Source organism: Nicotiana tabacum, chromosome 22, assembly GCF_000715075.1.
Source record: "Nicotiana tabacum cultivar K326 chromosome 22, ASM71507v2, whole genome shotgun sequence".
Taxonomy (NCBI): Eukaryota; Viridiplantae; Streptophyta; class Magnoliopsida; order Solanales; family Solanaceae; genus Nicotiana; species Nicotiana tabacum.
Window position 1 is genome coordinate 53,006,446 of NC_134101.1, and position 16,951 is coordinate 53,023,396.

General features: G+C 36.7%; 3 protein-coding genes across 4 annotated transcripts; all 3 read right to left on the reverse strand.

Moving 5' to 3' along the window:
• Window positions 1–388: 388 nt before the first annotated feature.
• Window positions 389–2,821, reverse strand: LOC142175854 (uncharacterized). Its single transcript, XM_075242853.1, has 7 exons — window positions 2,734–2,821; window positions 2,564–2,610; window positions 1,774–2,482; window positions 1,499–1,698; window positions 1,273–1,338; window positions 1,039–1,155; window positions 389–730 (listed from the first exon to the last, which is right to left on the reverse strand). The coding sequence occupies exons 1-7, from the start codon at window positions 2,819–2,821 to the stop codon at window positions 389–391; spliced, it is 1,569 nt and encodes a 522-aa protein (XP_075098954.1).
• A 1,496-nt stretch (window positions 2,822–4,317) lies between these two features.
• On the reverse strand, window positions 4,318–7,294 carry LOC107800892 (syntaxin-related protein KNOLLE-like). Its single transcript, XM_016624155.2, has 2 exons — window positions 5,487–7,294; window positions 4,318–4,843 (listed from the first exon to the last, which is right to left on the reverse strand). Exons 1-2 carry the CDS (start codon window positions 6,090–6,092, stop codon window positions 4,514–4,516), a joined length of 936 nt encoding a protein of 311 aa, XP_016479641.1. The 5' UTR covers window positions 6,093–7,294; the 3' UTR covers window positions 4,318–4,513.
• Window positions 7,295–12,077: 4,783 nt separating this feature from the next.
• LOC107800895 (DNA repair protein XRCC4) lies at window positions 12,078–15,870 on the reverse strand. 2 transcript variants are annotated; one of them, XM_016624158.2, is made up of 5 exons: window positions 15,579–15,870; window positions 15,314–15,456; window positions 13,986–14,114; window positions 12,719–12,841; window positions 12,078–12,510 (listed from the first exon to the last, which is right to left on the reverse strand). In XM_016624158.2, exons 1-5 carry the CDS (start codon window positions 15,724–15,726, stop codon window positions 12,238–12,240), a joined length of 816 nt encoding a protein of 271 aa, XP_016479644.1. In that variant the 5' UTR covers window positions 15,727–15,870; the 3' UTR covers window positions 12,078–12,237. The 2 variants fall into 2 exon arrangements, with proteins under 2 accessions (XP_016479644.1, XP_016479643.1); XM_016624157.2 differs by having other exon boundaries at window positions 12,674–12,841.
• Between the last annotated feature and the right edge of the window lie 1,081 nt (window positions 15,871–16,951).

Genomic DNA, 16,951 nt, shown 5'->3' on the forward strand with positions numbered 1-16,951 from the left:
GCATCTGTAAGATAGACATTGTTGCAGACAAAATTCTTTAGATGTCCTGGCATTTTACTTTCTCTCTTTGATCTTCTAAGCGGTAAGATATGAATTGGAGTATGCTAAGTGTGGGGAGAAATTGGATTATGCAAACTAGGTAAAAATGAAGGACACTTGGATGGAGTAGGGACTGAACTGTGTTGAGTAGTAGCAAGATTAGTGGGTAAAGTTGTTCGGGTGGGGATTCTGATCATTGAGAGTAGGTGTAGCAAGTGGACTAGGAAAGATAGATTCAGTTTCCAGTACATGATCAATAAAATAAAAACTACTCTCATGAAAGTGCACATCTCTAGACACTATGATCTTTATAGTGTCCAATTCTAGAAGTTTATATCTTTTTTTCCCCTTATGGATACCCTAGGAACACGCATGCCTTAGCTCTTAGTTCAAACTTCCCTCTGTTTTGTGCCAAAGTGGATGCATAACATAGACTTTCAAAGGTTCTCAAATCTGCATAGTTAGGAGTCTTCCCCAAAACTACTTCATATAGTGACTGCCCTTGAAGAACTCTTGAAGGAATTCTATTGATTAAGTATGTAGCTGTCAAAATGCATTCTCCCCAGTAACAAGTAGGCGCCTTTGAATGAAACATTAATGTTCTTGCTATTTCTAATAGGTGCATATGCTTTCTCTCAACAATCCCATTTTGTTGAGGGGTGGCAGTACAAGATGTTTGATGTAGTATCCCCTGAGAAGATAAGAAATCAGAATTTGCAGTCTTTTTTCCTAATTCCAATGCATTGTCTGATCTAATCACCTTGACTTTGACATTAAATTATCTCTCAACCATCCTTAGAAAATATTTCAACACACTGAATGCATTGCTTTTAGTAGTCAACAGAAAAGTCCATGTTAACCTACTAAAATCTGTTGACTACTAAAATCATTTACAATAGTTAAAAAATATTTGTAACCATTATAAGTGAACACGTTATAGAGTCCCCAAGTATCTATGTGAATAATATCAAAAATTGCCTTTGATGAAATTTGACTTACTGGAAAAAGTGTTCTAGTTTGTTTTGCCAAAGGACATATATCACAAGAATAATCAGAATTAGGCAGAAAAGGAATTACAATGATATTTTCCATTGCATGAAAAGGTAAATCCCCAACCTATTATGCCACAATTTTACATCAGATGCAACTTTAATTGAAAAACAGAAACTGATTTGTTCTCATTAGACAATAGAGAAATATTTGATTGAAAGAAATTCCTAGACTGGGTACTACATGGCTTGAGCAAATATAACCCCTCCTTGACTTCACCAAAACTTGAGGTCTCTTCATTAAAGAGCCCTACAAGAGACATCCAAAATAATCAAACAATACTGAACATTTAAATTGATATGTCAATTTATGAACTGACAAAAGATTGAATTTAAAACAAGGAACATATAGCACATTTTCTAGGATTAGATCTGAAAATATGGGTATACCCAGAATGAGTGACTTTTACCTGATAAGAATTAGGTAAATTGACAATAAGAGGAATAGGAAGTGGACGCAAACACTTAAAAACTTTAGGATCATAACACTTGTGTTCAGATGTACCTGAATCTATGATCCAGGTATTTGAGTTATGAAAAGGTAGATCATAAACTGAGTTATTGAAGGCAATACCAGCTGCAGCATTTGCACTAATGTCTGTTCCATTCCCTGATGAAGGATCCTGATGAACCTTAACTTATTTGTGTAGTGTGATAATCTGAGGGAATTGATCCTTAGACAAACTCTGTGTTGCATTAGCCCCATCAACCTCCATTGGATGTGGTTCTTCTCCTGATATTGCAGTATTTTCTCTTATTGGTCCTTGGAACTTTTTGTTCTTGGTGAACTTGTAGTCTGAGGGACTTCCTATTAGCATGTAACAGTTCCATATGACATGATTAATCATCTTACAGTAGGTGTAGAATTGTTTTGGCTTCTTTCCCTTGTAGTTAGAATTTCCTACATACTGAGAGTTGTTTGCTAAGTTTCCTGTGAATCTTTGCCCTGCATGTGCCTGATTTCCACTTGTGATAGAGAATCCTTGATTTCCTGCCATGAATGATGCACTATCTCCTGGGATTTGGTTATAAACAAGAGTTTGCCTTTGGTTTTCATCTTGCAACAGCAGAGAATATGCATGATTTACTGTGGGAAGTGGATTAAGCATCAGGATACTGCTTCTAGCTGGAGCATAGGTCTCATTCAATCCCATAAGGAAATGAATGAGCCTTTCATCTTCCAAAGACTTACCCAGCTTCTTTTTTCCTCCACAAACACAAACACAGCTACAATTTGTAGCAGTGTTCAAAGAGTCCAGTTCATCCCATAACTTTTTGAGTTTTGTGTAATACTCTGCTATGTCATTGGTCCCTTGTACTAAGTCATTCAATTGCTTTTGCAGGTGAAATAACTTAGCACCATTAGACTGTCCAAATCTTTGTTCAAGATTAATCTAGAGATCCAAAGTTGTCCTACAATAAATTATTGATTCAACAATCTCTTTTGATAAAGAGTTCAACAACTAAGAGGTTACCATGTTGTTGCTTCGACTCCATGGATGATAATCCTTTGAGTTGATTGCTGGAGTTGCACAAGTCCCGTCAATGAAACCCAATTTGTTTTTAGCTGATAAAGCTATAAGCACTGATCTTCTTCATGTCCGGTACCCTTTGCCATCAAAATTAGAATTCACTAGGTTCATACTTGGTGCATCAGAGGAGTATAAGAAGTAAGCATGGTTGGAGTCATATTGAGCTACAACTGCAGTTACAGCTTGTGTGGTGTCTCCCATGATTTTATTTGAAGTCAAAGGAAGGAAGATGAAATAAAAATGATACGATGAACAAGAATTTCTCACTGCTCTGATACCATATTGGACTTAGAGAATTCAATTTAGAAAAATTTTCTTTTCTTGTTGTATTGAATCTGTACAGTACCTATCTTTATACTAGATTATATTGTAAAGAAAAATAGAAAAGAAAATAATATATGTACACTTGTCCTATTTTTATTCATTCTATTGTAACAAGAATAACTAATTAATATTTCTCTGTACATGCTTAGAAATATCCAACTTCTAGAAATATCCATTTGATACAGCTGACTGGTTATTGAATCGGACGGTCATAATTTACTCCCATGATTTTATTTGAAGTCAAAGGAAGGAAGATGAAATAAAAATGATACGATGAACAAGAATTTCTTACTGCTCTGATACCATATTGGACTTAGAGAATTCATTTTAGAAAAATTTTCTTTTCTTGTTGTATTGAATCTGTACAGTACCTATCTTTATAATAGATTACATTGTAAAGAAAAATAGAAAAGAAAATTATATATGTACACTTGTCCTATTTTTATTCATTCTATTGTAATAAGAATAACTAATTAATATTTCTCTGCACATGCTTAGAAATATCCAACTTCTAAAAATATCCATTTGACACAGCTGACTGGTTATTGAATCGGACGGTCAAAATTTAATCCATCATGAAATCCATCTTTTTTTGAGATCTTGCCACGTGGCTCAATCTTTGACTGAGAAGGCTCAACTTGACCGAGATGTTTAGGACTCAAACACTTAGGTTTCACTTTACTCTTTTCATTCAAAGTCTTCTTCCTCATTTCTCTGTTACTGATAATTAAAACTAACGTACTTCTCAACAGGGATAGCCGGGTAAGGCCGCTCGCATCTAATAATTAGGCTGGAAAACTCTAGTTGTCAACGAGGCCTTTCTAGCCCTGTTTATTATTTAGGATTGCTTTAAGTTCTAATTTGTTATGTCAATCTTTTGACGATTGCCATGCAGCCAAACTATAGGATTCTGCAGCTTTATAATTATTCTCAGAAGACTGGAAAAAAACTTTAGTTTAATAGTTTTGTGTAAACATTGGGCAGGTCTCTCAAGCTTCCTAAGTTTGCATTTATTTTTGTTTCTAGTGACTGCCATTTCATTTGTAGATATCTTGTCGAATCTTTTCTGTCATCAATTATATTATATACCAATGAATCCCTATAATTTGGCAACCAAATTGCAAAACTATAGGATTCTGCAGCTTAATAATTATTCTCAGAAGACTGGAAAAAAACTTTAGTTTAATAGTTTTGTGTAAACATTGGGCAGGTCTCTCAGCTTCCTAAGTTTGCATTTTTGTTTCTAGTGACTGCCATTTCATTTGCATCTTGTCGAATCCTTTCTGTCATACCAATGAATCCCTATAGTTTGGCAACCAAATTGCCTATATTAACTAACATGTCTGAGAAATCTGATTCAGCATCATAATTCAGAAAACAGAAGAATATGTTTCTGAAGCAAAATCTAATAAAGGTTCTTACATTTAAAGTCCTATCACAAGGACTGGTGACTTACTATATGTAATCTACTATAACCATACATAATTCTCACGAGAGTGACAAAAAGTAATTGCTAAAAAAGAATATAAGAATGAAATAACAGCTGATTATCCCAATGGGGCCTTCACTTCAAGATTTGCTGAAACTGGTAGCAATGGGGATGATAACTACAAGGATGAGAATTAGGAGAATTATAATGGCAATGCACATCCATTTTCTGCTGCTCTTTTGGTAGTCTTTTGCAGTCTTGAGATTCTTAGTTCCATCATTAACATACTGTGCTGCATTCATCACATGGTGCTCAATGTCATCCATTTTCTCTCCTTGTGCCTCAACCATCACTGCCATGTCCAAGAATATCTGGTGCAGCTCCAGCAAGCTCTTTTCTATCTCCTTAGCCGCGTCGTGGCGGTCCTGTATCTCTACCACTGTTTCCAACACCTTCCCCCTCCCATGCTCCTGCAACCCACCCACCAAAGTTTGTTAGTCAGTAATTCTGTATAACAATAATAACAACTATGCTTCATTTAAATTTTGTTTGGTTGGGTATAAGTATTTTCCTTATCATTTTGGTCTAGAAACAATTCAATGTTTGTTAGTAAATAATTCTGTTTAACAGCAATAACAACTATGCTTCAACAGGTCGGCTCTAAGTATCCTCACTATCAATTTGGACTAGTAACAACTCAAAGTTCAATAATCTGGGACCAGCTATATGAATCATTTGGAACACTCCAAAACTCAATAAATTGGAGTCAACTATATGAATCATTACTATTATTTGGACTAGTAACACTCTGAAATTCAATAATTCGGGGTTCGATTGTACAACCAATTTAGACTAGTAACTCTCCAAAATTCAATAATTTGGGGTCGACTATATAAATCCTCACTACTAATTTAGACTAGCAACACCCCAAAATTCAAAAAAATCTGTTCTTTGACACAAGTCAATAATAAATCAGTAATAATCCCATATGTCTTCAAACAAGATACTTCAAACCAAACCATCATTAAAAGTTTAACAAAAACTATTGAATTGCAGAAAGAAAAAAGGGGAAAACAGAGAGAAATTATATTTTTTTGCATTATTTTGGTATACCTGAATTGCTCTAGAAAGAAATTCTTCACCACCTTGACCATTACCACTAGAAATGATCTTCTCAATTACTTCTTCATCTGGGTGCTCACCAGTCACAGTAAAATATCTTCTCCCAACAGTTTCTTTATACTCAGTCATCATCCTCTGCCTTAGCCCCTGAAAATCCATCATTAGCTCCTTAAGCTTTTTCCTAAGCCCATTTGTAACAGCAGACCGTGTCCTATCAACCGGTGTACCTTCTTTACACCCAGAAAGCCGCCGGTTTATTGCATTGGACCGGTCCATTTCTTCAAGCTGAGACCTAATAGCTCTAGCCTTCTTTAACACAGCTAGAATATCTGAGTTTATGCGATTTCGCATAGACTTCAGAGCTTCGGGTTTGTGCAGTGACTTGCTTTCTTCGTTGGTGTCTTGTAAACGGCGAAGGATATCTTTGATTGAATTCATTTCGAGTTTGACCTTCTCTGCTTCTTCTAGAAAAGCAGTGAGATTTTGGTCCATTTGGGTCATACCCATTTCCAAATCTGGACCAGCTTCAACATCTTTCATCGCTGCTTTCTTCAAATCAACGTAGCTTGTGAAAGATTTGGTCATAAGGTCATTCATCTTGAATGATTTGAAAGAAATGAGTATGAATTCAAATTGGAAGAATTTGAGAATGATAAGGAAAGAGTGAGAATTTGCAGTGAGAAATCTAAAAGCTATAAAGAGGAGGATTGCATCAGGGGAATTAAGGAGAGAGAGCCGTTGGAGGAAAATCTTTAGTGTAACGGCTATATTTTGTTTTTGAATAAAATAAGATTTTCTTGGATCTGATATTTCGTGTCATCAAAAGTTGTCGCCCACGTGTTAGTATACTCCGGTTTAACAACGTAGCTTTTCCTGAATATTGGATTCTTAGCTAATTGGTAATTTAATTATATATGGGTTTGACTTAATTTAATAATTTGACTTCAGATAATGAATCCTCATATGAAAAAATAAATTATATGAAAATGTTTGCTGTTTTAAATACCAAAAAAAAACGTTTGTTGAAAGTCATTTTACTATGTGCCGCACCCATTTTTTCATTTTTCAGTGGATTTTTAAAAAGAGGAAAGTGGAAGAAATGCGACAGAAATAGTGAATCAAAAAGGACTTTTATTTTTTGGAGTCCATACCTAACATTATTTTTTTCAAGGTGGACGAGAACATAATCATTGAATTTTATCTGTTATATCAGTAAAGTCACAAAAATTACTTTTTCTATTATTAAGGTAATTGAACTATCTGTTAATTTATTAAAAAATATGACTCACCGGAAAATCAAATTTCTGGCATCAGAAAGTTCTTTCTCCACATTTTATCCGCGTCACATTCCAAGAAGAAAATTGATTTTTTATATAAGTGAAACATAGATTTTAAAAATAAAAAATATCTTGATATTAAAATTACAAAAAAAAAAAGAAAAAAAAAAAAGAAGACAAGCGACACATAATCTGGGACAAGATACAACAACAACAACAACAACAACAACAACAACCCAGTAAAATCCCACTATTGGGGTCTGGGGAGGGTAGTGTGTACGCAGACCTTACCCCTACCCCGAAGGAGTAGAGAGGCTGTTTCCGAAAGACCCTCGGCTCAAAAAAGAAAAGACAAAAGGGACAAAAAGGGAGACAATATTAGTATCACAACAACAATCATAGGATAAATAGGAACACCATGAAATCCAGAAGAAAGATGCAAAGTAAAGGGAGACAATATTAGTAAATATTAGTATCGCCACAACAGTCATAAGAAAAATAGGAACCTCATGAAATCTAGAAGAAAAATGTAAAGCAAAAGCGATAGCTAGTAAATAGAACCTGCACTGAAAAGAGAAATAGTAAGCCACAACATTCCCACTAGTTATCATAAACCTACATGGCTAGTCCCACTATGTTACGAAGTAAGGCACGACTCAACTACCTCCTAACCTACAACCCTAATACTCGACCTCCACATCTTCCTATCAAGTGTCATGTCCTCGGAAATCTGGAGCCTCGCCATATCCTGCCTGATCACCTCTCCCCAATATTTCTTAGGCCGCCCTCTATCTCTTCTCGTGCCCTCCGTAACCAGCTGATCACACCTCCGTACCGGAGCATCTGGGCTTCTCCTCTGAACATGTCCAAACCATCTAAGTCTCGCTTCCCGCATCTTGTCATCAATGGGAGCCACATGCACCTTCTCCCGAATATCATCATTCATAATCTTATCTATCTTAGTGTGACTGCACATCCACCGCAACATCCTCATCTCTGCTACTTTCATCTTCTGGATATGTGAGTTCTTAACAGACCAACACTCAGCCCCATACATCATGGCCGGTCTAACCACCGCTTTATAAAACTTACCTTTGAGTATCGGTGGCACTCTCTTGTCACACAGGACTCCAGATGCTAACATCCACTTCATCCATCCTACCCCAATACGGTGTGTGACATCCTCGTCCATCTCCCCTCCCCCCTGGATAACCGAACCAAGGTACTTGATGCTGCCTCTACTCGGGATGACCTGCGAATCAAGCCTCACATCCACGCTCACTTCCCCTGGCTCAGCGCTGAACTTGCACTCCAGGTATTCCGTCTTCGCCCTGCTTAGCTTGAAACCCTTAGACTCAAGAGCCTGTCTCCAAACCTCCAGCCTCTTGTTAACACCGGCTCGCGACTCATCAATCAGAACTATGTCATCGGCGAATAGCATGCACCATGGCACATCCCTTTGAATATGGTGTGTTAACGCGTCCATCACTAGGGCGAATAAGAACAGACTGAGCGCAGAACCTTGGTGTAGCCCCATTACAACAGGAAAATGCTCAGAGTCGCCTCCTACTGTCCTAACCCGAGTCTTAGCCCCATCATACATGTCCTTAATCGCCATAATGTATGGAACCGACAAACCTTTTGCCTCCAGGCATCTCCAGAGAATTTCTCTAGGAACCTTGTCATATGCTTTCTCTAGGTCAATAAACACCATGTGCAGATCTTTCTTCCTCTCTCTGTATAGTTCCACCAACCTTCTAACAAGGTGTATAGCTTCTGTAGTCGAACGACCCGGCATGAATCCGAACTGGTTGTCGGATACAGACACCGTCATCCTCACCCTCGCTTCAACCACCCTCTCCCACACTTTCATGGTATGACTCAGTAATTTGATACCCTGGAGAGGGGAAGAATGCCTATACAAAGTTGGAGGAAGAGTTCTTTTTTTTTTTAACACAAAGTTGGAGGTGAAAAACAACTCACCTGAAAATGCTAAATCTTAGTATTCGTTTCAAATATTAGTATCTCATAATACAAATATTTTAATTACGAATGCTTCGTCATTATTAAGTTTGTATCGAGTTTTTCCTATAGATATTTGTAAGGGTCAAATATTCTAGGACATTCAAAATAAAGATGTAACATTTTTAATAACTAATTTGAGAATGACATTAAAAACATTTCCAAACTTGAAGTGTCATCTTTTCTCATGAAGTACAACATTCAGTATTTACCTATCATAAGGTCTCCCACTGCAGATATTGTCCAAATCGCAGGCCAAAAGTTGCCTAATAATACTCTAGATTTGAACTATATGTAAAGCCTCTTGAGTGTGAGGGTTGCGTACCGGGAAGGCATTTCACTTAGGATAACTTCAATGACTTGATCGCATTGCGTGCTGATGTTGTTGCATGTATTCCACTCTTCATCATATGAAGGTCAATGCTTCGCGGGCATAAATTGTGGCCCGTCTTGATGCTAATACGGCTACTGTTAAAGCTCTTCAGAATGAGTTAGCATGTATTGATCGTTGTAAGATAATGTTGGATTTGACGGAGGAGAATGTTTCTCTTCAACGACTCAAGATGTTTATAGATTCGGAGGGGAAGAAGGTTATTCAGGAGCAGGGTACTTTCGGGGTGAAGATTCAAAAGGCTGACACTTCTCATCCAAGGGTATAATTAGAAAACTGATCGGTAGCAACACTCTAGATTTAGATACGGGTACCTTAATTTTATCAGTATGGAGAAGGGAGAAGGGGGGAGTAGAAGTAAAATGGGTCTACACTTGGATTTTATGGTCTTTGTAAGTGACACGTGGAGAATTCAGCTTATTTTATAATTCTGTGGGTTTTTATGCTTGGTTTTACTCTTTCTCTTTTCGAAGTTTGTTGCATGAATGGTCTTTCTCTTTTAAAAAAAATATGCAAAATTTAGTACCGATGCGTTGGAAAACAGAGGGCACCGAGATGATATCAAACAAATGCCAAATATTTGGCTAGTGTTTTTGGTTGAAACTTGAAAAAAAACGTTTTTGAAGTTGTGTTGAAAAATAATTTTTAGAAGTTGAAGTTATATTTGGACATGCATTTTATTTGAAAAAAACATGAAGTTTTGTGAATGAAAGAAAAAGTTTCACTCAAAACTGCCCTAAACCAGTTTTTGGAAACTTGAGAAAAAAATGCAAATTTCTTTCAAAAACTGATCATGGTCTATGAACAAACAGTGTTTTCAATTATTTATTTTTTTGAAAAAATATACTCAAAACTTTCAGGCGAAAGTGAATATATATAAATAAATAAAAAGAGAATTGACCGTTCAAGTATTCCAAATTGAATGGCAAAATGGCAGGAAGAGAGTCCTTTGGAAGCTACTGAGACATAGGTTGGCCCGAGATTCCCTTGAAATACCTGTCAAAAGCTTCACCTTGGTAACCCATCGTCGAGCCGCAGAGGATCCACTATGAAAAACATGCTCAGGTCTAGAAGACCAAGATCTGCACCTTTCAACACTGTCACTCATTGATGGTAGGCTAGAAACTCGTATTTTAGTCGCTTATTCCACTCTAATTCACTGCACTTTACTTATGTTGAACTTTAATTAGTAGTGTTTTGCACTTATTATGTGTTTTATGCCGTGTAGGAGTGATTCTGAGTTATTTAGAAGTTGCGGAGCAAATTCGAGCTATTTGGAGCTTTGAAATATGAGTAGGAGCCCAAGGGATTAAACCGGGATCGCGTTCGGGGGTCGAGGACCAAGTCCGGATATCAAAAATTGGAGAAACGAACTACTCTAAGAAAAATGCATAGTCGGGCCACATGGGGGCAGCGCGGCAGTGCAAAATATGCCCACAACTCATTTTGCAAATCGTTATGGAATTGTCCACAAGCGCGCTGCATGGGGCGGCGCGGCATGCAGCACGGTAGTACAAAAATGCGAGAGTATCTTCCCATTTCCGCTAAAAAGGGGTAATTTCGTCCGGGGATTATTGTGGGACGGCTGAAATACACGAAAAAATATCATTTTCGGGGCTTTTGATAGATTTTCGACCTAAGGAGGCTTAGGAGGAGTGGGAAGAACACAAGCACAAAGATTTCATCATTCCTTCCTCACTCAAGATCCGGGTTTGGATTGAATCTATGTTTTCCTAGACTTTAATTACATTTGTGAAGAACTCTCCATGTCTATGGAGTAGATCCTTTTGGGTTTTGATGGATTTGGTGTATTGATAATTGTTTGTGGATTATAACTCTATTTTTATGTATTTGAATCGTTTTTGGAAGAATTAATTATTGCATCTATATTCACTTGTTCTTGTAATCGAAAGAAGCATAACTTGTGATATCATTGCATTATATTGTTGGTTGAGTTCATAGATTCTTCTAAGTAATCGAAAGAGGCTAGTTGAATCATTGATTAAACCTAGTTAGTAGGATAATCGAGAGAGGTTCTCCTAAAAGACCAATCCACTACGCATTCTTGCATATCTTCACAGAGCTTAAATTGGTTCATATTGTGAGGTTGAGACTTAATTGAGAGAGGAGTTTCTACTAAACAATTGTACTGATAATTAAGTGAATTCGAGAGACTCACTTGAACATTAGAAGTGAATTATCTAGAGTTTGATCTCGAACAATTATTTACACATATCCTATCAACCTCTATTTTCTCCCATTGATTACTTCCTTGCTTACCTTTGTTGCGATTGTCATTAGTCAATAGCTTTAGGTTCTTAGTTAATAGTAGTTAGAAATCATATAAATCTCCATTGTTGATCCTCCTGGATAGCAATCAAGTTAGAAACTACGAGAACACTGTTTAAGTGCAATCCATGTGGACACGATATTATACTATATTATCTTTGACTAGCGAGCACAATTTAAGTGTGTGTTTTGCGCTCGTCACTTATCTAACATGATTGGCCAGAAAACCAGGCGCATAAAGCGTAGCAAATGAAACCAATTCCCCTACTAGGCACTCAACCAAACTGTGTTGTATTAATGTATTTGAATTAATCATATATTCATTATTACACGTAGAGATATTATTAAATGCCTACCTTCAGGAGAAGATTACCTAATGAGTTTCAAACCTGTCCTCTTCGCTTCCCAAGATATTTAGGGAAAGGGGCCTTGTCGGCCACCGCTTGCTGACGACGGAACGCATCGTCAATTAACGGGTCCTCGCCTTGGACTTAGTTGGAAAGGTAGGTGTTCGGCATGTCCCTTGCTTGCGAACTTCTTTAGTAGGGCGGAGGTGCCATTCCTCACGTTTGCTACGGAACTACCGATAAGGGGAAAAAAGACTGGCCAAACGGGTGCTTGAAATATTCACAAGTTCAACATTGTATATACATCCTCATTCTCCATGAAAAGAAAGATAAAATTAAAAGCATTCAGATAAAGAGGCCAAAAAACAAGGATGATTAAGATACTGTAAATGGCGCTAGTGCTGCTTCTTGGATATTTACTTTCTCTTTCGACCACGACCCCTTCCCCTTCTGGCTGGAACATCTTTAGAAGTGCCAACATCTTGCTTTTTTGACGAAGTGCCAACATCTTCCTTCTCAACCTCCTCCCCGCTTTTTTCGTCATCACTTCCCTCATCAAAGGTCTCAGTTCTGTCTGTAGATTGTGTGTCGTCCTCTTCTACCGGCTCTTGAACAGCAGGTCCCTGTTTTGAGAGCTTATCGCGAAGTTCTCTGAGTTTTTTCTTCTTTGAATTCAGGACTCCGACAAACTGGAAGTAAAAGGACCACAGTCATGACCAATTATAAACCAACTCTTTTGGGATGTTCTACTCCTAAGCCTAATTAAACCACTGCCAAGAAAACAAAGGGTAGCAGAATATACCTTGTACGATGTTAAAGAAAGATCACAAAAATTAATATATCGCAACCAACCTGAGAAATAATAAAAGATCTTAGTGCTTGGACTGAAAACAGCACCTTTGCATATATTGCAGATTCAAATTCTTCTTTCTCTTTGCTGAGTTTCTCGCTTTGTGTTAAACATTTTTCAGCCTCCTCTCTCAGCCTCTCAAATGATTGAGTTTTACTGACAACCTCGTCCTATTAAAATCAAATAAACTCGTGAGAAGTTAAATCAAATAAACTGGCAAGGGCTTTCACACCGCAGAACCATGTACATAGAACTTTTAGATGAAACAAACAGATCGTAATTAATATTTTCAAAATGGTGTCTCAACATGAATTGACCGAAAACCTCATCCTTTTTCAATCAAATTAAAAAATTGTGAGCACATACTAACTACAGAACCATATAGATTGCTGTCTAGATGGAAGGAAAGAAGAGTGCTGACATTTTCTAAAGCAAAGATAAGAGAATCAAGATGACAGAAAACATTTCAATTTACCATGTTAAATATTATAGGTATGATATGCTGGTAATGCAAAAGCAGGAATTGAAGCTGTAGTAGCTTGAATATTTCTCTGAATATAGAATATTATATATATAATATTTTTTCCTTGCACCGGGAAGAAGAAAAAAGGAAATCATTTAACAAGAGGATAGGTAACACCACCAGAAATGAGGATGTCTTCAGATTGTTCTCTTTATATTCAATTATTCAAGATGAGGATGAATTTAGTGCTGTCCTGAAATAAGTCTCCTAGGGACAGAGATACACAATTCCCCTTCTTTACAAATGTCAGGGCATATTCAGATGGGAAAATGTCGCAACCTACTGTCCAGTAAGAGTGAAAAATCACAAAGTTCCAAGCATATTCTCATATCGTATTGCAGGTGATCTACCGGTCCAATATGATTTCACTTTCATGCTCCAAGATATAACCAGGCACCAAGCTTGAATGGATACAAATCTCAACTTTCTTAGTAAAGTAGCACCAGTATCATCTAGAAAATCATGGGGGAAAACCAACCATGCAGTATCAGTGCAACTAACCATTGTCAAACCATTCGAATCAACAAGAATACAATAGGAAACTATAAGAACTCATGCAGAAGTACTATATCCTCCGCCAACATTTCTAAGAACAGTTTTCCATCATCACCCATGGCCGAAAGTTAACAATGGCAGTAAAACATGTTATGCATAAAAGATCCTAATCACTTAACTTTATCTGGTTATCAGCAAATAGATAATTAGATGACAGATCAATAGAATAGAATTAAACTGCAAAATTGTATTAAAATTTTGTGAATAAGAGGCAGTACTGGAATCAAGATCCTTACACTCAGTCTAATGTTTGCATCCATGAGAAAGTCCAAGATGTCTGCCGTAGTTTTCTTGCTATTAGGAGACAGTTGGCATTTCCACCGCCATTCCAGCTTTGTGCCTTCTTTCTCAAATGTCCAGGAAAGCTACAAAGATCAAAAGAAAGTATTGGGATACATGGAAGCACGTCATAGCTATTCAAACTCACAATAGTATCATAAATAAAAGTAAACATCCTCAGCTACACTAACTTCACAATAGACAAATCTTTTGCTCTTTAGGATACTCACCAAGCAATTAAAAGAAATATATGCAAGATTTGACCATCAAGATATGGAACACCACAAAACTATTGAACGTGTCTAAGAAGCAAGAAACATCAATCTGAAGAATTAGTGTATATGGCCAAAATCATAGCTTTAGTCAAGGCTTCTAGCTGTTCCCACCCTCTTCCATATTTTGTTCTACAATACATCTCTCTGATGATGGGTGTTTCAATAAGTGCAAACTGACAGCACCATGTCTGTTTAGACCAAGATGGCCTCGGGAAGCTGGTCAATAGTAGTCTAAGAGCAAGTAGAAACTATGAGAATGAACTATAGTGAAGGTATAGAATTTTTCAACTTACAGCTTGTTTGGATGGTTGTTATATGTCGTTTCATAATGTATCGTATTGTATTGTATTATATTGTACTGTATTGTTTTGATGAATACAATGTTTGGATCGATTGTATCATTTCCCGTCATTTCATGATGTCAAGCACCAATAATATGAATAGTAAATTTGTAATATTACAAACAAACAAAAAAAAGTAGGGTACGAGGTAGAATTATTATATAAATAGGTAGGGTAAAGGATAAAATAAGATTATTTAAGACGAGAGAAAAAAATAAGGTAACGATGCGACCATACCAAATAAGTCGTTATATAAAGTGACACATTTCATCATTACGTAATGACGGATTTAACAATATGATACAATAAAATTTAAGTAAACATCAAAATAAATATTGTATTTAAAGTAACAAACAATACAATACAATAGGTAACAACCATCCAAACAAGCTGTTACACTTCATGTTTGTGTCCGCATGTTAAGGAGGCAGAGAGCACCTCATGCTTTTCCCTAATTCCAACTAAGTCTGGGTTATTATTCATCAATCGAATCAGGCCTAGGTGTACCCTAGGAGTAAGCCTATAATAGACAGCTAGTGGAAATCACAAATCAACTCAGGAATCAGAAAAATAAAGTTTGCAACAACTATACCTCTTTGTGTGCTCAAAATAATATAGAAATGACCAATGGACTAGGTAAAAATGAAAATGAAAATTAAGAAAGCTGACCCTTTTATGCCCAGAGCCAGCATCATCAAAGCCATAAACAGAGCCGGGCTGTTGAAGTCCCAAATACTTTTCACCCAAATCAATATACTCAGAAACGGGTTGATCCCACTGAGATGCTCTATCTTCTACCTCTTCCTCCGACGCTACACGGAAAAAACCCCAATAATTACGAAGTAAATGTGAAGAATCGCAATTAAACTAAGTTCAGGAGATAAATTAAACAAATTGGGGATGTAACTTTGAGTTTGAATAAAAGGGAAAATACCAAGGCAAGTCCAAGCTTCGAGACCGTCAGTGATGAAGAGGTCAAAGTGAGAAGAAAACCACGTGCCCTTAACGAATATTCGCTCCCTCTGCGTCTTGCTGGGAATTTCCAGTTTGAGGCAGGTGTGTTTTGGACTTGCTGACCCCATTGACGACAGGAAAACTGCTTTGCTTTCCCTCCCACTGTAGTCTGTCGATGGAAGCTTTTGAGAGAAGAAACTGGAGAAAACTTCCCGCCCCCCTTATTTTCCCTACTTTCCTCACATTTTACATTATGCTGGGAAATTTCTTCCCAATCTTTTTATCTTTTTTCATTTTTCGAAATTATACCCCCAATAACGTTAAAGGTAGAGCCGTCAATAGGCTTGGCCCGTTGGGCCAGTATAGCTCAACCCGTGATTTAGCAGGATTGGGTTAGAATTTTTGGAGTTCATTTAAAGACGAGGCTTTTAAGTTCGGTCCGAGTAAGTCCGTGGCCCGCGAGCCTAATAAAAATATATATTTAAAATATAAAAAGTATATGACATAAAAAATAAGAAGAAGAGTATCTCAAGCTTAAAGTTTATTAAGGTCATCATATTAAAAGATCAAAGTCTTAAAACGTTAATTAGTTTTAAAAATTTAATTATTCTTAATATTTAACTAATTAATATTGTATACGTATTGTAGATATAGATGAAAGTGAAGATATTAAGATAACCTTCTCACAAGCGCATTCAAATGTGTATGATGAAGATGATATGTTGGATATCCCATAAGCGTCATGGACGTTCTCTTGAATAATTTGTTTTGAGTTTTGATTTTTAGTGAATGAAATAAAGTCTTGTCTTTTACTTTTTTTAGTATTTATTGTGATATATTGGAACAGTATAAAAAGTTATTAAGTTTTGTGAAATTTTTCCAATAAGATTTTTTTAACTTTTAAATATTTATCTTTTTTAGGTTAGAACTTAAATAAAAAATATAAAATTATATTTTTTAAAAATAATGGGCCGGCCCGTGAGGGCCCGCAGCCCATATAGGACTGGGTTGGGCTGACCCTTATAAGGCCCATCAAAATGGTGTGCTAGTCCAGCCCAACCCATTAATTGCTAAAGCCCATGTGAGTTGGGCTGAGCTAGTCCCCCCACCCCACTCCCCACCCCCCACATTTGAGAGCTCTAGTTATAGGGTTTAAAATGTGAAAATTGTATTTATGTAAATACGATTTGCAAGTCTCTCAATCGAATAAATAATAAATTAGTTTATCGTTAGTGTCACTGAACAAATTTAGTCTAACGATTAGTTTATCCCCTGTGCCACATAATAAAATTAGTCAATTTTACTTTGTCATTAACTAATCGAGCAGAATAAGCTCTACTACTAGTTAGAGTT

Bases quoted from the DNA above. Each gene is read 5' to 3' on its own strand.
- LOC107800892 (XM_016624155.2), bottom strand. From the start codon at position 6,092: ATGAATGACCTTATGACCAAATCTTTCACAAGCTACGTTGATTTGAAG. The intron at 4,844-5,486 runs GTATACCAAAAT...GGTGGGTTGCAG, and splicing joins TTCTTTCTAGAGCAATTCAG to GAGCATGGGAGGGGGAAGGT.
- LOC107800895 (XM_016624157.2), bottom strand. From the start codon at position 15,726: ATGGGGTCAGCAAGTCCAAAACACACCTGCCTCAAACTGGAAATTCCC. The intron at 15,457-15,578 runs GTATTTTCCCTT...TTTTCCGTGTAG, and splicing joins CGAAGCTTGGACTTGCCTTG to CGTCGGAGGAAGAGGTAGAA. The intron at 12,511-12,673 runs GTTGGTTGCGAT...TTTTACTTCCAG, and splicing joins GATCTTTTATTATTTCTCAG to TTTGTCGGAGTCCTGAATTC.
- LOC142175854 (XM_075242853.1), bottom strand. From the start codon at position 2,821: ATGGGAGACACCACACAAGCTGTAACTGCAGTTGTAGCTCAATATGAC. The intron at 1,699-1,773 runs GTTTGTCTAAGG...ATCCTTCATCAG, and splicing joins TGGGGCTAATGCAACACAGA to GGAATGGAACAGACATTAGT. The intron at 1,156-1,272 runs GTAGTACCCAGT...GTGGCATAATAG, and splicing joins GTTATATTTGCTCAAGCCAT to GTTGGGGATTTACCTTTTCA.